The 23483-nt window shown below is 39.4% G+C and overlaps 1 protein-coding gene across 1 annotated transcript in view; it reads left to right on the top strand.

Annotated features, from left to right (window-relative positions):
- LOC126260883 (odorant receptor 43a-like) overlaps window positions 1-23483 on the top strand; it is a 66544-nt gene that overhangs the window by 31586 nt on the left and 11475 nt on the right. The window contains exon 3 of the mRNA XM_049958325.1: window positions 22491-22646. Within this exon, the coding sequence (XP_049814282.1) occupies window positions 22491-22646 (156 nt within the window). The remainder of the gene's footprint in view (window positions 1-22490; window positions 22647-23483) is intronic.

Genomic DNA, 23483 nt, shown 5'->3' with positions numbered 1-23483 from the left:
GTTCCAGACTGAAGCGCCTGTAGCCGCACGGCCACACCGGCCGGCCTCAGACTCACATGCCAGGGTGATAAGTATGAAGGAAATGAACCTCTTGATTACTATAGGGCCTCTATGCTAAATTTCCACAGTAGCAATTAGGAACTCCCTGCAGACATTTGCTAACAGCGGCTCTAGCAACTTATTTTTTCTCTGGGTAGCTTCAAATATGGGCGATTTTGTCGCTTTAAATCCAATTGAATATTTTAAATATTACTTGTGAACAGCGTTAACTTCTCCATTAATTAAGGTATAGACCTCAAAACAAGCAATTTGCCTGAGTAGCTATAGAGCAGGTTCTGATAGGTATTGACACAATCCTTACCATAGAGAATCAAAGAAAGAAATCAGACACATTACATTGCATTTACTCTCTGTGCCTTCACTAACACATATGCATCAATGAAAATAATAAATTATATGAGGAACCTCCCGTGAAAGGAAAAAGAACAGAATGTGATACTTTAATTGTAGTGCACTGGATCAGAAACAATGAAATTAATTCTGTGCCACATTGATGTATTGCATTCTAGTGTAATAAAATAATCATCAAATAAAAACGGTTTTGTGCCTCCTTTGCTATCAAGAGTGAAACACAAATCGTAGACAGATTTTATGGGTCACCACTCAACAACATTAAAGCATTTTACATGGTCGAGAGTGCGGAGTGGAGCAGACGTTGTTGGCAGAAGGCGAGACAATGCAGTGCCTCAGCCCCCGCCGGTAGGTAGTAAACGGGTCCCAGAGAACTCAGACGCATGCGGTGTTCAGTGGCAGATGGTCGGCAAAGAAATCTTTCGCTAAAACATTATTGTACCAAACTGCTATTACCAGTGTGACAGAAAGCGAAATCTATTGTAGATTCGCTTGAATTACACTCATAGCTTCAGCACCGAGAGGAAAGGGGCGATAAAAACTTTGTCGACGTGTGCTTTTAGTTACCAGACGTCGTATTAGCTAGTCTCGCGTTTTACCTCAAGACTACGGTCATAGTCAAGAATAAAGTACTAAGACTGAAGTCAAGACTTCCTCTGGGAAGTGCCGCTGTCTACAATGTTGCCAGATCGAGCATATTGCTGGACATAGGATTCTGAGAGGAGCACGACTGTATTGCGTGAACGACTCGGCGGTCAATCTTTTGCTCTAAGACTGTATCTACAACACATATTGCACGCTGAAGACCCAGAAGAATTAAAAAACAAAAGTAGTTTATGAGAGCAACGTTAACTATAGTGTTCGAAGTATTCATAGTATTGTATACGTGTGTGTAATCGCCTTCCAATGCCCACTCAAGGAAGACAAAGATACACAGTCTAGCTTCAATATTATAAATTCGCCTCAGTTTGCGGATGAACTCAGACTTAGGTTGATAATCATTTTGAATATTTAGCAGTGCTGTACCCATTGGTGTTAAACTCGTTTTCAATCAACGATTCCCACAGCTACAGGAACACTACTTGTGATACCTCATAGACAAAATACTTACGCAGTGCTATCAGACGAAGAGATCAACCTGACACATACTGTGGGAAGTTTGTTTTACAACCTTCGTACCTGGATAATGAGCTTTTTCCTATTTGAGATGTCTGTGAACATTGCTGCTTGAGACGATTTAAGACGAAACTAAATTCCTTCAGCTACGACAATGTTTAAACAAATCGTCTTAACGGCACTAAATCGTGGTTTGGGAATCGTTTACCGGCCGTATTCTGCCGCATTACGCTGGCTGGAAAGCAAAAAGCATACTGACAAATTTCAAAGAAGGAAAAAGGGGACGAAATATCTCCCACTGGAAGGTAATGTTCTTTTATTTAAATGATTACAAAAGCAGGTAAAACGAACAGTCAGGTAGTCAGTATAAGCACATTACTGTTGTCAGTATGATGTTGCACTGCCCAGGGCCTGTAATGATAATCGGCCCGTTTAGGTCAGGCATATTGTATACAGAAGTGGAAGAGAGAGCACCACTAAATTCTAATCCGTATGCATTGCATACACACACAAATTACTGTTACAGTGTACTTATGGAGCCCAATGAGTGAATTGCGTATTTTCCGGTGAGAAAGAGCACTGGAAAACTCTGGTGTCACTCAGAGCTAGAATTTATGGTCAGCGACTAAGTGTAAGGTCAATGAGTCGGATGCGTTCTCTGTCACAGAACTTCACATCATGCATTTCAACTTTAAACGCATGCACACTTTGTTACTTCAGATTAGAGGTATATGAGACATCTTTCGTGGTTAATTAACAGGGACGAAAGGGTCTTGACAGAAGTTTGGGTTTATTACAAAAATTGTCGTATTTTATTTTCAAGTTTAGGTTTGGTTACTGGTATTCGCAAAAACTTCGATAATTCATGACTCTTCATGGCTAGTCATCAATATGATATGGTTAGATTAGATTATATTAGATTAATTCTTGTTTCATAGATCATGAATACGATATTTCGTAATGGAACGTGTCAATTTAATGAAAGATTTCTTTACATACCATGATTCAATTTCTTTACAATTTTTTACTCTTTCTCTCCCTCTCATTCTTATCTCTGTCTCTCTCTCACTCTCTCTCTCTATCACACACACACACACACACACGCACACACACACACACACACACACACACACACATTCTTTTTTTATTTTTATTTTTTTGTTGTGCTCGTCTATCGGCGAGGTACGAAAAAGTCTGTGAATGAATATCTTAGTCTTGAGTACACTTACGAAAGAAAAATAAAAACAACTGTGGCAGTTACTGATTTATGATGCTTAGTTTGCAGTCAGTTCTGAGTATTATTAGTAACTACGCTCCAGTCCCTAAACCTAGTTACAGAAATGCGAATCAGACGCATTACGTATTCCAAGCCGTTGCAGCCGCGACTTGGAGACACCCGCTATGGTCACTTCCCAGCCCGCTGTAACATCACATCGGTTCGTCTTCTTCCTGATGGTATTGTAACTGAGATTTGGCAACAAGGCAATGTATGTTTGGCAACTCTGTGATCGACGAGTTACTTCCTGGTGTGCACGGAATTAAGCCTCAAAGTTCACTTGATTTTACCTGTCATTTCCATTGAATAATCTGAGTTATTATCGCTTGAGGTGTAACAAAACATTGTAAATTTGCGGTTTTCAGCCCAGGAAAGTCGTTGCAGGTGGAAATCGCAACTAATCTCGTCTTTTAAATAGCGGTTAACGAGTTCTAGCCACTATTGGTCTCGTAAGAGGAAGCTAAGACAGATACTTCTTCGCCAGCTGTGTGGTAACGTGCTCACGTGTGAAAAAGCGTCTGTTATGGTTCGCAGTTCCAGTCTCAGTGAGTGTAGCGTTTTTATCCCTTCTGTGAAAGAGCTACAAGCAGTCAGATTAAACATCGATAAGGAAATCGCAAGAAAATACTTTCAGCTCATAGTGCAATGGTGAAAAACTCACAATGCTGCACAACAGGTAACGCCTCTTTCCGCTGCTGACAAGCAAATTTTGGGTTTTTAGGAATAGATAACTTTATTTATGAAATGCCACATTTGCATACCTCTTGAGTATGACACAACATACCAATTAAACACAGACCCAATCAAAATCTAAGTGAGTAGTATTTTACCAATTGGTGACGATAGAGGCACGCTTGTGTACAGATACTCAGTTTTATTAAAGCAGACTTTCGTCGTAAGGTTATCGTGGGTGGTTTTATTTCATTTTTTACAATACAGTTCACAATTTTCGTAAGGTTTCCTTTAATGTTGTTAAAACAATAGTAAACATGAGAGACAAATTAATCATCAACGATATATGCGAATTCTCTGATGTTATCTATAACAGTCTGAAAATGCATATGCAGTTTATTGATAACATGCATGTAGAAAACTTGTTCTGAGTTAAAGCTCTCAAATAAGGTTTGAAGAAGAATAAAATGCCATTACCAGACGACAGCTAATGTAGAAAATACTTTTCCGACGTATTTTGGCACGATGTGTTCTACCCATACATAATACAAAAGTTTCGAGATGCATCTACTGTCTGGCTGTCTGTTAAACCTGAAATGAACAAAATGTCGCAGAAGTTAGCCCTTTTTCCACATACGACTATTTTGGTTTGAGAAGTGGAGGGAATTATGTTAAAAGTTCCATTACATTGATAACTTCAGCAGACAGCAGAATTGCGTTTTAAGAAATATAGCAGTGAATGTACTCGAACTCGCGACATCTTATCTACCGTGCGCGGTACTTACCATTACGCTACTAGCTGACACGTCGCTATAATAGCTCCTGAAGTCAACAACAAGTCCTCCAGAACTTCTGCATTCCACAGCGCTGTGGGATAATGCATATGGCTAGGTCAATACTTATGAGAGACAATCAGTTATACCTTTCCTTTTGCACTGCACGACGTTTTCAACAAACAGATAGCCCAATAGAGTAGCTCAAGTGGAAATGAACACTTCCTATTTAAATTTCTGCATCCTACACTGTTGGCAGTTCTGTGTTGGTGGCAGTTTCGTGATTTTATTTTAGTGTTTACAAAATAAAGTTGAATTTATGCACTGGGTAGCCGAGGCAGCTAGTTCATGGTGATTCGTTCAACCAAGTAAATCAATTTACTGAACATGCTACAAATTGATACAGGGAGCATGTGTGTCAGAATTCTCAGCCATTGTGGCACAACGGCTTTATGATAGAAAAATGAGCAACTGAAAGGGGGATTTGGTGGTCTGTTGGATTGATGATAGGTTCATATATATATATATATATATATATATATATATGGTCTGGGTTCGGTTCCAACTTCGGTCTGTGATTTTAGGTAGGGAGAGACAGATTCCATTCTCTTCTGGCTACACCAAGTGAAGAAGATATAATAGCATTGTGGTCTGATATTCACATGAAAAATGATATTCCTTCTCTACCAAAGAGACGTTAGGTTGAGCCACAATAAAGTCTGGAGTGGCGACATGTAGATACTCTATCACCAATAACCTTTCTTATACTAGTTACTTGTTTCTAGTGACGAAACAAACGCTATGTAGGATCACAGGACACGTATTCCATCTTTTATCTGAGCTTCTGTATGTCGATAAAATTGGTTCTGAACTCAGTTTTATTAAAACAGACTTTCGTCGTAAGGTTATCGTGGGTAGTTTTATTTCATTTTTTACAATACAGTTCACAATTTTCGTAAGGTTTCCTTTACTGTTGTTAAAACAATAGTAAACATGAGAGAGAAATTAATCGAAACTTCCTGGCAGATTAAAACTGTGGGCCGGACCGAGACTCGAACTCGGGACCTTTGCCTTTCGCGGGCAAGTCTCTTTGTGTGTAGTCAACAACGATATGTGTGGGGCTCTATTCCCAGTCTGCACTGAATTCTTCGTCATATTATTTCTAGTTCAAACATGCTCACATGTCGCTGCTGGGGCAACAAACCCATATTTAACGTTCGGTTTCTCTATAATAAAACAGCGATAGGTGCTGGGTTGCAGTCCTGGGAAGGAAAATATTAATGTTTCGACTCGCCATTTCAGTTAAAACATCTAGCTACTGCCGAAGAAATGCGATATGTCACAGTTGATTGTGCTTCGATATCTATCTTATTAGGTTATGGGTTTGAATCCCTGTCCAACACAAAGCTTTACCTCACGGCATTTCAAGTTAGTTACTTGTTAAGAAGTAATATTTAACATCTCTCGTTGTTTGTTAACAGGGACAATAGGTGCTGGGTAGGAATTCGCGTCCGTTAAAAATGTTTGCGTTATGTAATTTAAAGTTGGTATTTGCTAATTGATACTGTCTAAAATCGAGTTATATCACTCTCCGTATGCTTTATCAGGAATGACTGTTAGTTTCCGTCAGTCACGAAATCTTTGCTTAGTCTGCATGACCTGGGTTTGAATCCATATGCAGAACGAGACGGTTCGTCGTGTCATTTGTAGTTCATACATATTCTCAACTAGCTGCTCGTGAATGTCATTTTGTGTTAAATAATAAGTACGGTATGTTACTTTGAAGAGGAAATGATGAATACGACGAACGTACTGCGTGCATTACCCATCTGACGTAATAATGAGAGTGGTAACATTTCAGGTATGTCATTTATTGTAATAAATGTGAGCTTACAAGTCTTAAGGACAGTCTTATCTGTGATAAGGTGTTCCCTGATATTTGTAGTATCTTAGTATTACTTTACACCTTGAGTTATTGCGATAAAGAGTAGTGTTTTCTAGTTTTGACTTGTTGGAACCATTTTCAATAGTCAAACTACTGTACCAAGGAGCGATTAGAGGACCTGCTAGACAGCTGTGTAATGTGGGTTGCATGCGAATCAGCGGAAATACAATTCAGGTCGTTCGGATACTTTTGAGCATGACTGTACATACATTAGATTTCGGTTGGCTTGATTTATAGATTTTCGACACCAGATTTAAGCACCTTAGTTAGTGCCGCCACCTGTTGTGTTACATCAGATTTCATCTTATATCAGTGGATAATGTTTCAATTATCTCGGCTTTGTTCTTAATGCTAGTTCACAAAAATTTGTTATTTCAGTGACTTCAGTGTTACTGGCACCAGTGGTGTCTGACATCTGTTCCTTCCTCAACCTGTCAGTGCCGTGGTTTCAGCGCTCAAATTATGTACTTCCTCAGAGACTCCCTGTTTAAATATTGAAAAATTCTCGTGGTATCTATTCAATTCTTACTGCACAGTCATTTCCATTGCATGTTACATTAAACTGAAGTCAACCTAAAAAAAACCCTTCTTAGTTCACTTGTTTAGGTTAAAATCCGATTTGAAGTTTTAATTGGACTAGACTTTGTACAGATCAGACTTAAATACCTTATAATAATCATCTGTTTTACCCTCCAGTTTGACACTATTAGAATTTGATTTGATAGTATTAGAGCCTAGCTTATATCTTAATTCTTGACTATCAAATCTCATACCCTTATAACTGACATCCGTCTTACTATTTAACTCTCTTACATTAGAGTCTAATTCTAATAACATAGCCTATACAATGCTAAATAGATTTAATTTCCTTTCTTTTATTCTCGAGACACGCTACTCTCTTCACTGTCCTCCTCCTCTTTTGATGCTATCAGGACCTTATCACTCATGGCAAAATCACTCTAACTAGTAACGGTATTTTATCTGTTTCACCACATACATCAGACAAGTCCTTTTATATTCATCTTTCCCTTCCATTGTCCCACAGTCTAATTATCAGAAGAAAATCGTTAAGACTTATCTTAAATATCGTCAATAACATCAATGTGGCCAGTGAGTTAATCAGCTGTCTAAGTAATGCATGTAATCAATTACACTCCCAAATAATACCGTTCAAGCTACAAGGCTTCAAGCAATGATCAAATTGCGATATTATCGCTCAAAAACCTTCACTTCCACCAAGTTCGTGTCCGCCAGCCGTGAAAGCGCATGTTCTGCGACATAATTCTTCGTGTATTTTTCCGGAATACATTACAAGCTATGCGCCGGAAAATCAGTGACTAAGCTTCACTTCAGTATGAAACACATTCAACACTACGTTTAATCCTGGGCTGGAGCATCCACCGTTCCAAATTACAATACAATGGAGAACTGCGTGTAACTTCTTCTCTGATGTGCCCAAACTTGCATAACGTCGTAATATGACATCTTCTTTACACTTTTGACAAAATTCTGAAAACTGTTTATTTCTTGATGATTACATAAGTTCACGGCAAGGTGGTTTCGGCGTAAATGCCATTCTGAATGACGTCCTGAACGAACGGACGGATCTCAAACACAGAAATTACAGGGACAACTTCATTGACATAACAGAGAAAAGGATTGAACACAATACGATAAACAAAAAACCATAAAATACATTGTAACTGCACATATACAAATGCACAATATCTTTGGCAAAAAACATATCCGACTACCTAAGAAATAATTTACTTGTAAACATAAAACATCATTTGAACGATTTGTCATTTTACAAATGTCAAAAAATAGCACGAAATATTTATAGATTATTAATAACAAAGTACATAAAATAACTTACGTTCTAAAATGATTTATGGACGTCACTTCACCTAGACGTGAGTAACTATAATATAAGATAAAATCTCGTAGTACTGTCACACTGACATTGGAATGACCTACAAATTTGTAATTGTCAAAAGATAATACGAAATTTCGCTATTATTCTTATATAGAAAGTAAATAGGTGATTTATGTTAACAACGTAGTACACAAAACAAATTATGTTCCAAGCTGATTTACGGACGTCACTTCATCTCGACGTATATATAAGATAAAATTTCATACAAAATTGCATAGTACTGTTATACTGACGTAGAGTAAAATGATATGTAAAGGTAATGTCAACAGGAACACTTGTTCATGGCACGTACGTCGAACGTGAACATATGTAATCAACAAGAAATTTATAGTTTGCAGCTAATTTTGTCAAGAGTACAAAGAAGAGGTCTGAATTGAGGCCTGCCGTCGTTGCTCGGACATTTTGGCATGAGATACTGATTTTTAGATACGCCAGCAAATCAGGGTTCTTCGAGACCCGTTATAATTTATTGCTTCTATAACAAATTTGTGCAAATATTAGCATAAACACATTTTTCTATTAGTGTTTCGCCTGGTTGCTCAGCAGTAATCATCGATAAAATTCTCCCATCTTTACAGTTTACTAGAGGCTTAAAGTAAATGTTGACGGTCACCCTAGGCAAAATTTTCACAATGCCAGAGCTTCCTGTCAGTAACACAATCATAGACTCTATAGACATAGCTTCCTCTTAATACATTGCAGCGTGTACGGTTCATGTCTTGGATCAGATGTTTATTTGTTAGTTGTTAGTTCTCTAGGAAAAAGACGAAATGGTTCAAATGGCTCTGAGCACTATGGGACTTAACTTCTGAGGTCATCAGTTCCCTAGAACTTAGAACTACTTAAACCTAACTAACCTAATGACATCACACACATCCATGCCCGAGGCAGGATTCGAACCTGCGACCGTAGCAGTCGCACGGTTCCAGAGTGAAGCGCCTAGAACCGCTCGTCCACCGCGGCCGGCGCAAAAAGACGTTTCAGTGTACTGTTACATCCATATCAGAAGTTTTGGTATGTCAGAGAAAGATCTATCTGATAATTCGTGTAGCACTAATTATCTGCCATTCTTGTTTTCACATCACACACAGGAAGTGCAGCAGCACGTCACCAAAAAAAGAAAAAAAAAGATTATTTCAGGACTATCATCTCTATCATATCCAGTAAGTCGATCAATATGCCTGAACTATTTAGTCGACACACAAACGTTACTTTGTAAGATTTCAGTTTCAATATATACTCAGCTCTGCGAACAGAAGTTAATAACACACCAGTTGAAGGGATGCATAAAGCAACGATTTTCTCTGAGGTCGCTCCCCCCCGTAAAATATTCCATACCTTCACTACGAGATCCTTAACTCCTTCCCATAATTTTAAAACTTCTTACAGAGTACACTCTTATTGCCGCTTCCATGCTCGCCAAACCATTGGTGAACGTTCTACACTGAAGCCAACAAATTAGCAAACTAGCAATGATCATTAAATTCGTTGTTACATTCTATGAATCTACTGTGGCAAGGTTAAGGAAAGCGTAATTTTTGGCCTTTTGGGTATTGTTACAAAATATCCTTCAACAAAAAACTGAAATGTATATCCTTTTGCAGAAATGAGTTATCAGATTTGAAGTGAAGGTGGCACATATCCGATCGAAACTGGATTAATAAAAATATAGAAACTTTAAGATGGAAGTTTTAATGCTTCAGGTGTTCTATGTAGTACCCCGCACTTGCGTACAGCCCACAGAATGTTCACACAACCATGTGAAACTGCAAGAAAAGTCCTTCTTTGTGGTGTTGTTCAAATCTCACGCCACATTGCCTTGAATGTCCGTTGTATCATCAGAGCGGTGACCCTTTAAGTGAATTTCTCCAGTTTGTCGTTTTGTGGTAGGTTCGTATTGATAACACCATGTCTCGTCACCTGGGATGAGCTTGCCAAATGTCTTACTAGTTGTCCAAGCTTCGCTGGTTTTGTGCAGAAGTCAAGGTAGGTGGGGAAAAAATTGCACACTTTTTTCCCTTCTTCAAAACGGTCATAAGAATGTGTTGCACGTTTGATTTAGAGGTGTTCAGTTCGTTACTCCACTGCGGTTTGTGGCAGAACAGCTTTGACACAGAACGGTCGCATGTCCATCACTTAACACTGCCTGTCACAACTGACTGGTCAAATGGATATCTATGATTTACAGTTCTTAGTTCAGACTGCTTTCGAAGTTACTGCGCTGACGTCGCTTAAAAGTCTCTCTTGTAACTTTTCGGATTGAGAGATATCTTTATTTCTTTACTTAAATGAAGCTGACTGATTTCTGCAGGCCGTGGCGTACTCCACTCCACTGTGCTTTGGCCATTTACTGACACATACCCCTGTCTCTATCATAACACACAATAATCACAATGTAATATTTCAGTAACACTTATTTTATAGAAATGTTACAAATTTTAACATCTGAGGCGTATGAAAACACATAGCTGAGAGACGGTTGACTTTACATAACTGATAGCCTATAACTCGCTTATGAGACGACAAAATAGGGAGTAAAAATAAATGAAAGAAAAAATCTGGCTTAGTTAGCCAGTTTTTGGCAGAGTTCAAGCATAATCTTTTAAGGACGGACCCCAAGTTTTAGTCCTCTTGCCGACACTGTAACAATATGCAATTACTGAGCAACTTTTGTTTTAATTTAATCAAAAAGGAAGTCATTTTCCAGAAAAAAATGAACTATTTTTTGGCAAAATCGTATACAGTGAAGTAAATAAAAAACATATTAATAAAGTAGATTTACTATGCCAAGTGACATGATTGCTCAATAACTAATTTATGTTTCGAATCATGTTGTGCTAATGTTCACATTTAATATCAACTATTTTCAAGAATGGATGACGTTATAGGTTTTTCTGTAGGATGTTAGTAAAAAACTGTTTTTAATAATTAAGTTGTGTTGTATAACATGACAGTTATGTATTATCGCAGTAAAACTGAATTCCATTCAGTTGGTCACGTTCTCTAAAACTGGTGTCATTTTTGTGAACTGTGTACGGTGATATAACAGCATAAACAACATTATCCACTAAATTAAGGCCTATATCATTAACGTCGATATGCAGCAGGATTTTAGAGCATATATTGTGTTCAAACATTAGGAATTACCTCGAAGAGAGCGGTGTATTGACAGGCAGCCAACACGGATTTAGAAAACGTCTTTCTTGTGAAACATAACTAGCTCTTTAATCACACAAAGCGCTGAGTGAAAATCACAAGGGATTTCAAACTGATTCCGCATTTCTAGTTTCCAGAGGGCTTTTGACACTGTACCACAGAAGTGGAATGTAGTGAAATTGCGTGCTTATGGAATGTCGTCTCAGTTATGTGACTGGGTTCATGATTTCATGTCAGACAGGTCACAGTTCGTAGTAATTGATGGAAAGTCGTCGAGTAAAATAGAAGTTATTTCTGGCGTGCCCCAAGGTAGTATTATGGGCCCTCTGCTGATATTTATCTACATAAACGATTTAGAAAACAATTTCTGCAGCCATCTTATGTTGTCTGCAGTTGATGCTGTCGTTTATAGTCTAGTTAAGTCATTAGCACACTAAAACAAATTGCAAAGCGCTTTAGAAAAGGTATCTGTATGGTGTGAAAACTCGCAAATGACGCTAAATAATGAAAAATGCAAAAAGGAATCCGTTAAACTCTGGTTGGACGAAAAATCAATCAAACATAAAGGCCGTAAATTCAACTAAATACTTAGGAATTACAATTACAATTAACATAAATTTGAAAGTATACATAGAAAATGTTGTGGGGTCGGCAAACCGAAGACTGCGTTTTATTGGCAGAACACTAAGAAAATGTAACAGACTGCTTACACTACGCTGCTGGGCGGTTTGTGATCCTTATCACACGGGAATAACGGAGTACATTGAGAAGGTTCAAAAAGAGCTGTACGTTTTGCATTATCGCGAAACAAGGAAGAAAGTATCACTAAAATAATACAGGATTTGGGGTGGACATCATTAAAAAATAAGCGTTTCTCGTTGCGGCGGAATCTTCTCACGGAATTTCAATCACCAACTTTCTCCTCCGAATGCGAAAATATTTTGTTGACGCCGATCCACATAGGAAGGAACGATCATCGTAATAAAATAAGGGAAATCAGAGTTCGAACGGAAAGATATAGGTGTTCGTTTCTTCCGCACTCTGTTAGAGACTGGAATAATAGAGAATTATTGTGAAGGTGGTTCGATGAACTCTCTGCCAGGCACTTAAGTGTGATCTGCGGAGTATCCAAGTAGATGTAGATGTTGATTACTCCATTACGAGGTCATGTACAAAAGGAATCAACAAAATTCTGGGGTATACTGTATCAACAAAATTCTGCAAATATTTTTCTGTAATTCTGTATATATTCCACCGAAGTTTTGTAAATTTCACGTAAGAATGCACTATAACTCCTGCAGACTCGCATTTTCGCGTGCTGACATCGCAGTGAAGGTCCTTACATAACCAATGAAATGGGTAGACTAGGGCACATTGGCCGCTTTTTTATTGTTGTTTCTTTGCATCTTGTGTTTTCAAATTTTACATAGATCTTTTTATGTGGAATCATTGGTACATTATTCCAGCAACTTTATAACTAATTATGGCTTCGTACTATTTGTCAATTCATAAAAAGATATTTAATACAGTAATGAAACCGGGGCCAAACTACAGGGCAAGTTGACTCAGCAGCTTGGACAAGATGGCCCATAAGATTTTTATCATATAATTTAGTTAGAGATCGGTTATTAACTGAAAATATATCTAGTTTATACTCAGGTTGTTGTAATACAAATTACTAAAGCCTTATGACAAAAACTATTCTCATAAATCATGTATCATTGTTGTAATAAGTCTGATAAAAAATATGTACAAAATTTTAATCATTCATTGTCCGAATGCCCGATAGGATCTTCACAGGTTAATCATCAATAAGAAAGTCCTTTCACGTTATTTTTAACAAATGACAGATATATCTACCTCTTAAAACTTGAATATTGAATGAATTCATCATACGGATTGCTTTGAGAAAATGGTTTAAGATATCTAAGACGAATCATCCTATTCTTCTTCATCTTGAAGAACTTTCTCAGGAATGCTTACTTTCTTTCTGCGTTTTATTTGAGGCTTTCTATAATGTGATTTACGTTTACCATTGTCACTTTTTGAGGAAACATATATTTACGCCAACCATAAATATTTCTCTTTACGGAGTTCTCTTTTCTTCTGTGTGGAGGTTTGCTGGTTCGCATGGTGACATGTCTTTCGCTCGAGTGTCTGTCAGTATCGTTCAAGTTCTCTTTCGTTTGTTTGCTGTGTCTTTTCTTTTTCAGAATTCCGCAAATGGCCTGACCTCTTCAGATGTTGAGATGGACTTTTGGCCAGGTGATGTGATGTTTAATGTAACAGGCGTTGTTACTGACCGAATAGACCTAGAATTGTGTTCTTGAGCATTCGAAACGCTAGCTCCAGCAGTTAAATCACAACCAACAGCAGGATCAGGCATATCTCTTATGTATGAAGACAAACAGTCACTATTCGTGATAATCTACCTTTTTACCTGTTTAAGGATACAGGCTACTTTTCCAGCTGAATATTATGTAAAAATCAACACCTATTTCTTTCAGGCACTGTTTATAAGGTGTATGTTTTACAGATTTTTTGTTGATGTCAGGTAATGCAGCACACTTTCTAAACAAATTAGAAGAATTTTGAATATTTCTGAACCTGCTTAGGGTTATTAAAAATTACAAAAAAATTGACGCAATTTTTTTCCAAAATACTTCCTCAAATTGAGGTACCATTTAATCCAATGTTATACATTTGACTTCCCCCATGAACCATGGACCTTGCCGTTGGTGGGGAAGCTTGCGTGTCTCAGCGATACAGATGGCCGTACCGTCGATGCAACCACAACGGAGGGGTATCTGTTGAGAGGCCAGACAAACATGTGGTTCCTGAAGAGGGGCAGCAGCCTTTTCAGTAGTTGCAGGGGCAACAGTCTGGATGATTGACTGATCTGGCCTTGTAACATTAACCAAAACGGCCTTGCTGTGCTGGTACTGCGAACGGCTGAAAGCAAGGGGAAACTACAGCCGTAATTTTTCCCGAGGACATGCAGCTTTACTGTATGATTAAATGATGATGGCGTCCTCTTGGGTAAAATATTCCGGAGGTAAAATAGTCCCCCATTCGGATCTCCGGGCGGGGACTACTCAAGAGGACGTCGTTATCAGGAGAAAGAAAACTGGCATTCTACGGATCGGAGCGTGGAATGTCAGATCCCTTAATCGGGCAGGTAGGTTAGAAAATTTAAAAAGGGAAATGGATAGGTTAAAGTTAGATATAGTGGGAATTAGTGAAGTTCGGTGGCAGGAGGAACAAGACTTTTGGTCAGGTGATTACAGGGTTATAAATACAAAATCAAATAGGGGTAATGCAGGAGTAGGTTTAATAATGAATAAAAAATAGGAGTGCGGGTTAGCTACTACAAACAGCATAGTGAACGCATTATTGTGGCCAAGATAGACACAAAGCCCATGCCTACTACAGTAGTACAAGTTTATATGCCATCTAGCTCTGCAGATGATGAAGAAATTGATGAAATGTATGACGAGATAAAAGAAATTATTCAGGTAGTGAAGGGAGATGAAAATTTAATAGTCATGGGTGACTGGAATTCGTCAGTAGGAAAAGGGAGAGAAGGAAACATAGTAGGTGAATATGGATTGGGAGGAAGAAATGAAAGAGGAAGCCGCCTTGTGGAATTTTGCACAGAGCATAACCTAATCATAGCTAACACTTGGTTCAAGAATCATAAAAGAAGGTTGTATACCTGGAAGAATCCTGGAGATACTAATAGGTATCAGATAGATTATATAATGGTAAGACAGAGATTTAGGAACCAGGTTTTAAATTGTAAGACATTTCCAGGGGCAGATGTGGATTCTGACCACAATCTATTGGTTATGAACTGCAGATTGAAACTGAAGAAACTGCAAAAAGGTGGGAATTTAAGGAGATGGGACCTGGATAAACTGAAAGAACCAGAGGTTGTAGAGAGTTTCAGGGAGAGCATAAGGGAACAATTGACAGGAATGGGGGAAAGAAATACAGTAGAAGAAGAATGGGTAGCTCTGAGGGATGAAGTAGTGAAGGCAGCAGAGGATCAAGTAGCCAAAAAGACGAGGGCTAATAGAAATCCTTGGGTAACAGAAGAAATATTGAATTTAATTGATGAAAGGAGAAAATATAAAAATGCAGTAAATGAAGCAGGCAAAACGGAATACAAACGTCTCAAAAATGAGATCGACAGAAAGTGCAAAATGGCTAAGCAGGGATGGCTAGAGGACAAATGTAAGGATGTAGAGGCTTGTCTCACTAGGGGTAAGATAGATACTGCCTACAGGAAAATTAAAGAGACCTTTGGAGAGAAGAGAACCACTTGTATGAATATCAAGAGCTCAGATGGCAACCCAGTTCTAAGCAAAGAAGGGAAGGCAGAAAGGTGGAAGGAGTATATAGAGGGTTTATACAAGGGCGATGTACTTGAGGACAGTATTATGGAAATGGAAGAGGATGTAGATGAAGATGAAATGGGAGATAAGATACTGCGTGAAGAGTTTGACAGAGCACTGAAAGACCTGAGTCGAAACAAGGCCCCAGGAGTAGACAACATTCCATTAGAACTACTGATGGCCTTGGGAGAGCCAGTCACGACAAAACTCTACCATCTGGTGAGAAAGATGTATGAGACAGGCGAAATACCCACAGACTTCAAGAAGAATATAATAATTCCAATTCCAAAGAAAGCAGGTGTTGACAGATGTGAAAATTACCAAACTATCAGTTTAATAAGTCACAGCTGCAAAATACTAACGCAAATTCTTTACAGACGAATGGAAAAACTGGTAGAAGCGGACCTCGGGGAAGATCAGTTTGGATTCCGTAGAAATGTTGGAACACGTGAGGCAATACTAACCTTACGACTTATCTCAGAAGAAAGATTAAGGAAAGGCAAACCTACGTTTCTAGCATTTGTAGACTTAGAGAAAGCTTTTGACAACGTTAACTGGAATACTCTCTTTCAAATTCTGAAGGTGGCAGGGGTAAAATACAGGGAGCGAAAGGCTATTTACAATTTGTACAGAAACCAGATGGCAGTTATAAGAGTCGAGGGGCATGAAAGGGAAGCAGTGGTTGGGAAAGGAGTGAGACAGGGTTATAGCCTCACCCCGATGTTATTCAATATGTATATTGAGCAAGCAGTAAAGGAAACAAAAGTAAAATTCGGAGTAGGTATTAAAATTCATGGAGAAGAAGTAAAAACTTTGAGGTTCGCCGATGACATTGTAATTCTGTCAGAGACTGCAAAGGACTTGGAAGGGCAGTTCAACGGAATGGACAGTGTCTTGAAAGGAGGATATAAGATGAACATCAACAAAAGCAAAACGAGCACCTCTTGCTTCTTTGGTAACTTTAAGAGCGAATCGTTCAGCTTCATTCACCCATTGTCTGTCACAGGCAAGCAACTGATCTTCCATATTAGAGCCACATATTCTGCCTAAATTTCTCAGGACTTCCATCACTGAAACATATCACTGCATTTAGTACACCAACGTTTAATGTATTTAGTCCTACAAAAACATTCTTGGGTAATCTTTCCCATATGCAATGGTTGAAACTTACGTTTGTATTCTGAGTGCCCTCATGTAGACATTTACTAAGCAAAACAGGGTCACTCAGGTCTCTAAAAATTGGTTTTATTTCTTCATAACAGGCTCAGGAAGAGAATGCTTATGATGGTATATTTGACCACTTTTTTTTTTTGCTTTTTGGTAACCACACCAAGAATCTGTTCCTTTAGGGCAATATCCGGGGACAAGGTGGTCATCTGTAGACAACTTATGAAAGTTGGTGGCCCATACAGCTTTTCTCATTGCTGTAACATCATTCAGAGTTGCAGTTCGTCTAATGGCCAGTCCATAGTAGCTCTGAAGAAAGTCTCTTTCAGTTTCTGTCAATTTGCCTCGGTCAGACAGAAATTTTCTGTCAGATAGCAAGTTTCCTTTCATTTCTCTTCGTAGCTTTGTCAATCTAGCATCCATCCTATTTTGCACATGTCCACAACACTCCAGTTTTGTTCCCAAGGTATCAGCATAAACATTGAACTCATTAATTTTATTGAAAGCTTTAGAGTCCACTTCGTATATCTAATGTTATAAACCTCTGAAAGGTTTTTAGTGCTCCATCACACTCCATACCTCCACTGTAACCATTATAATTCTTAGAACATTGGTGTTCAATTTGTCCTTCGGTGTTACCATGGCAGGTGTGGCAGTACTTAGATAAGCATTCAACATTAACAACTTTTCCATTCTCCGGAGAAGTAGCACTTACAACACCATTCAAGGAACGATGTCCTAGACATTGCCATATCCCATCAAGTGCAGCAGCAATATCCCTGGTTCGACTAATATTTACAGTTTCTTCTACTGCGCGAGCAGAGTATCAGCAATTGACACACACACACATTCATAGACCAACCAGCGTGGAAACTGTGGTCAGAAGAAGAACCTAACGTATGGAGACTGGCGAAGAACTTCCTACACAGTAATCAACAAACAATTTGCAAATTAGTAAATTTAAGCAAACGGTCAATGCCCAATGAATGACCGCTTTCAATGGTTTAAGAACCTACGTTAAAAGCCTCATTAAATTACTATTTGAAGCATAAACGTCTAGAAGAGACAATTTCAAAGACATATGCAATAAACTAAGCTCCACGAATGGTCAAGGCTGCACAAACACATTTCTACATTTATGTCCGCACTCTGTAAATCGCTGTGAACTGCATGCTACAGAGTACTACACATAGTACCAGTTATTAGGGCTCCTTTCTTTTCCATTAACGTATGGAACACGGGAGAGAGTTGTTTAAACGCTTCGATGTGCGCTTTAATAAGTCTAAACTTGTCCTCGCGATCCCTACGAGAGCGAACTTTGGGACTCATAGTATATTCTTAGATTCATCACTTAAAACTGGTTCTAGAAACTCACTCACTAAGCTTTCAACGGATAGCGTCTTCCAGTTTAGTTCTTTTAGCATCTCTGCGACGGTCTGTTATGGATGAAAAGAACCTTTGATCATTCGTGCTGCCCTCTTTCTATTCGTAGAAATCCCCCGCTAGTCCTATTTGGTACGGATCCCACACACTTGAGCAATGTTCTAGGATGGGTCACACGTGTGTTATGTAAGTAATCTCCTTTGCAGACTGATTACATTTTCCTGGTATATTCTGTTTGTAAAAAGTAGTCTACTACCGGCTTGACCAAAGATGAAAGTGACAGAATTGGGAGCTCTAGATGGCCAAGCGTTTAGAACAGTATAGCATATTTGGCGCGGATAAAGCGAGGCATGAGATATTTAAGTTAACGTAATTTTGAAGCAGTGGTTATCGCAGCGAAAAGAGTACAGATTGGTACTCGGACGGTCCTGGGTTCCAGACACTATTCAGTATTTTTTCTATTTTTGTTTTCAATTTTTACGTTATTTCCACTGTAAATAAAACGAAATAATGCTCAATATATTGTATTTATTAATATTTTGATAAAAACGGGTGCAAAGGGGAGGTCAAAGAAAATTTGGGTTTGCAAATAAATTTCCAGGAAAACATTGTAAGGCGTACACGAGAATGTCGTACATAAAATTACATACTTTTATTGTTTTGCAACTTATGATTCACAATTTCTGCCGTGATTTTCATCTTAAAAACAGAGGAACCAGTAATTTTGTTGGCTTCTTGCACAGCTATAAACGTCACAGTTTTACAATTACGTGGTGGTTTTAAAGTTTCTGTAGGAAAACAGCTTTAGTTTGCATTCATAAAAGGTCTCTCTCGCCGTACAATATGGTAGTGAACCACGCGTAACGCATGATTTCGCCAAAGATTGTCAACTGAATATATTTTTATCCACTGTTGTAGGGATGTGATGTCTTTTTCTCCTTCGATGAGATAAGAGAAGTTTTGAAGCTTTTTGATCAAGTATTTAAATTGACGATAAAAACAGATATCGCAGGGCTGCAGCACGAGTGCATTTGGGGCTGTGGATTCACTTTAACACTGCATGATGGCACTCCTTACTCATCTTGGAAAATCTCGTTGTAAAATTTTGGATTTGCTTGTCCTCCCCACGAGCCAATTAACAAAAGAATTTTGTTCTGCTGCACGTAAAGCTTCTTCACTTCAGTCACAAATTTTTTGTAGATGATTGATGTAAGTTTCCCAGATTTTGATGAAGTAATGACGACGTTCCTATATTTTGCCACGTACTCATCCACCAAATTTTCTTTTGTCTATCCTTTCATGCCTTTTATGAAAATATTAATAAATACAATGTATTGAGCATTATTTCGGTTTATTTGCAGTACAACTAACGTAAAAATTGAAGATAAAAGCAGTTCCGTATAGAAGCTCGACTACAGGACTTTCAGATTACCGTTACGCATTTTTCCCGCGGCGCCAACCGCTGCTTGCATCACGCCTCACCAGACCCGCTACAAATATGCTACTTACTTCTAAACGCTTGGCTATCTGGAACTCCCCCTTCTGTGACTTTCGTTTCCGGCTAAGCCCTGCATACACGGTAGATTAGGACGAAATCGGTGATGTTACCTTTTCAGCCTATATGATGGTTGCATTTGATATCCCTGCAGTAACTTGGAAGTACTTGTATGAGCGGATCGACTCCAGTTGCGTCTTTGATACTCAGTCACATGACACTAAACCACTTTTAAATCTTATGGAGATACAACTGAATACGTGTGCAGTTTTTTTCAGACAGTATACATTATTATACCGGTAGATAACTGCATCATCTACGAGAGGTCTGAGTTATTATTAACATTGTCTGCAAGATCGTTAATACTCATATGCAACATGAACAGCGATGGCCCCAGCAAAATTCCATGGGCGCGCCTAAAGTTAATTAGGCCGAGGACCGTCCAACTAAGGTAAAATGCTGCGTGCCCCCTACCGAAAATCCAGTTACAAATGTCTCCTTTCACTACGTACGACCGTGCTTTTTATTGTAAACGTAGGATAGGTATTGAGCCAAATGGTTTCCTGATGTCAAGAAACACGTCGTCTACCTGACTGTCTTGATCAGGGGCGGGCAGGAATCCTGCACATGTGCGGTGCACTTGCACGCGTGCAGTTAACAGGTGTTCCGCGTGCACACAGGGGCAAGCAGGCCACCCGCTTATCTCCCATCCCCACCATACCTTCTGTCCGCTCCTTCCTCTGTAATGCGTTTTGTTTCCTAGCTTGCTTTATTGAGTGAATCAATAAGGTTAGTAGGAGTGTTTGAAGGAAATCATGGTTTGAAAGAGTACCTATTACCTACGATACGTTTTATTTAATTATCACAGGTGGAGTTTACAATACGTTTAATATCTGGAACAAAATTTCTACATACAGACAAACACAAACAGTGACGTAAATTTTCATCACTGATGTTTGCTCTTAACCGAGACTTATTAATTCAGCAAATGGTTTTCCAGCTCTCGCTATATTAAGCGCAGTCTTATAACTTGCACATACCGCTGGGCTATTATTGTTGTCGTCCTGAAAACTTGAAAACAGTGCTCCATAAAATGTTAGATCAGTTAGATGAGAGACATGACGAGAGAAAGTCGCAGATCTCTCGTGACAACAGCAACTACGACAAATTCATATGGCTCTGAGCACTATGGGACTTAACTGCTGTGGTCATCAGTCCCCTAGAACTTAGAACTACTTAAACCTAACTAACCTAAGGGCATCACACACATCCATGCCCGAGGCAGGATTCGAACCTGCGACCATAGCAGTCGCGCGGTTCCAGACTGTAGTGCCTAGAACCGCTCGGCCACTCCGGCCGGCCAACTAAGACAGATTCATCTGGTATCGTCAGATCGGTCTTCTTAAGCTCAGTCAATTCCCCATCCGCTCAGAATCCGACAGTAAATTGTACTCGTCCTTGTGAAATTTATTATAATGGCCTTCAATACTAAACTTCCGTTGACCAGCGAGAATACTGCCACATATTAAACATTTCGAATTTTCACGTTTTTGCACAAAGAAAAAATGATTCTCCCATTACTTTTTAAAAGATAGCAAATCTCCACTTCTCCGTTTCTTGAAATACAACGTTCACTACATAGTGCTCGCTTCGCATCAACGTCCGCAGCTTAGCCTGGCACTACACTGCCGCAACCTGCCGGATGTCGCCACAGCCCCGGTCGACGCCTGCACGCGAGCAGCACACGTGCAGCGCTGTGCGCTCATGAGCCGCGTGTAACGTTTACCCGCCCCTGGTCTTGATCCATGGCATTCCAAAACAATGTCTCACATGAGAAATTCCTGGTAGATGCCCCCACCCTCTGACCGGTCGACAACCGCACACACATCTTCAATCAGCGGGTGGCCAGTCTTCAGGCGTCGTCTGCAACCAGCAAAGGCGCCTGTTAGCCAGCCACGTATTGCTATCGAAGCCATAACGTGCAGCTATCGCTTGACTATTTACCTCTGCAAAGATCACGTGGGGTCATTCGCCAAGGGAGTAGTTAGGGCGGCTTACGGTCTTCGACAGCCAGTCTTCGTCGGTAGTAAACCCTGGGCACGTGAAGACACCGATCCCTCATTCGCAGCACATGTGCTCCCAACCACCGACGACAGTCGAAGTTGGAGTATTCGTCGACCATTTACTCCGATTATTAAAAGGTCCCTCATTCGCAGCACACATGCTCCCAACTACCGCCGACTGTGGCTGGACACTCCCCTCTCGGCGAACACGCTTGCTTCACTGTCTTAGGGCTTCATCACGAACTCTCAAAGGAGTTGCTTGCCAAATGTCATCTGTTTTTGTAATTCACACAGAACCAGATGGTTACCTCGTTTTGTTACTGTTCCAAAATAAAAGCGTTGTCATTCCCAGTCCACTTGACTGCTGTTATTCTGTCTGTACTGTACCCTGGTCATAACAAAATTAGTTCGTAGAACACCAGGGAACAACTAAATTGTCGGATTTACAGATAATATATAGGATCATCTCAGAGAGTAGATAGACGGAAACAACAGGAATCTATGTGATCTCCCAAAGTCACAGAAGTGTCTCGACGAAGTAGGCTCATATTAGTCTGTACTACAGAAATGTAATTAGGGTATACCTTTCATAACGAATTAACTCTCATTCGCTCCAAAAGTGAACAATTCCCGTGAACCTTCAGATAATGAGTTGTTTGCAGTTTTCATAGTTAAATATTGGTCTGTTTCGTGATTTTAGGGTGAGCTGGTGTCCGTGGCTGCATACAGTTGTGGCTGGCCAGATACCGACATCAGATTCCAGAGAGCACTGCTGGTGGTCATGGCGAGGGCACAGAAGCCTCTGAGTCTCACTGCTGGTGGGGTCTACCCCATACAGAGGGCCACCTTCCTTTCGGTAAGCATGTAATGACTGTTCATACTGTTTGTTGTGGACATTACAACATTAATTCTCTGGACTATTTCGAGATGGTGGCACCACCTGACGATAATGGTGTTCTTGTAGATGGACCACGAGAGCACTGGGCATGGACTAGACATCTATCACAAAGTAATCCTATTAAAGCTCTCATCCGAGCACTTAATTTAGTGAGTTTGAGGAAATACATAAGATACATATTAGACGACCCAAGCGGAAACGGTTCACGAGTCTTCCAAAATTCTGGTCTAGTGTTTTATCGTGCCTCTTCCTTTTTCGGCAACAGAATTGTTAATTTAGATTAGCGAATTTTTCTCTTTATGATATTTCTTTCGTCCACTGCACTCTCCATTTGTCTACAATGACGGTTCCACTTTCGAAGGAATCTGTTACAACCACGGTTATTGTCTTCTTTCAAATTTCGATATTTTTAAGTATATTCGATATGTATTTATGGGTGACACTCTTCCTTCAGCAGACAGCCGGTCATTATGTACTTTACGTTCTGCTAAATGAAAGCGAACTGATCATTCATTTACCCGGAAAGCAACTACATGTAATATTGCGAAATGTAAAAAAACAGCTGCACATGCTGTAATGCAATGGGCTTCTACCACTCTCATACGTACGTCTAATTAGATCTGCATTCGTAACTGAAATCGATTTCTGACCTACTTACCTGCAAACATCTGAATTTTAGCGTATTCACCCTAGGCTGACTGCTGTTTCTCAATTCCTCGTTTCCATGTTTTGGACATTCTTCAGATTTTACACAGTCCATTCGGACCTTCAGTATCCATTTTCAGATATCCCATG

This window comes from Schistocerca nitens, chromosome 5 (assembly GCF_023898315.1).
Source record: "Schistocerca nitens isolate TAMUIC-IGC-003100 chromosome 5, iqSchNite1.1, whole genome shotgun sequence".
NCBI classification, from domain to species: domain Eukaryota; kingdom Metazoa; phylum Arthropoda; class Insecta; order Orthoptera; family Acrididae; genus Schistocerca; species Schistocerca nitens.
Note: the sequence above shows the minus strand (reverse complement) of the source record. Positions and strands in the feature narration are given on the sequence as shown.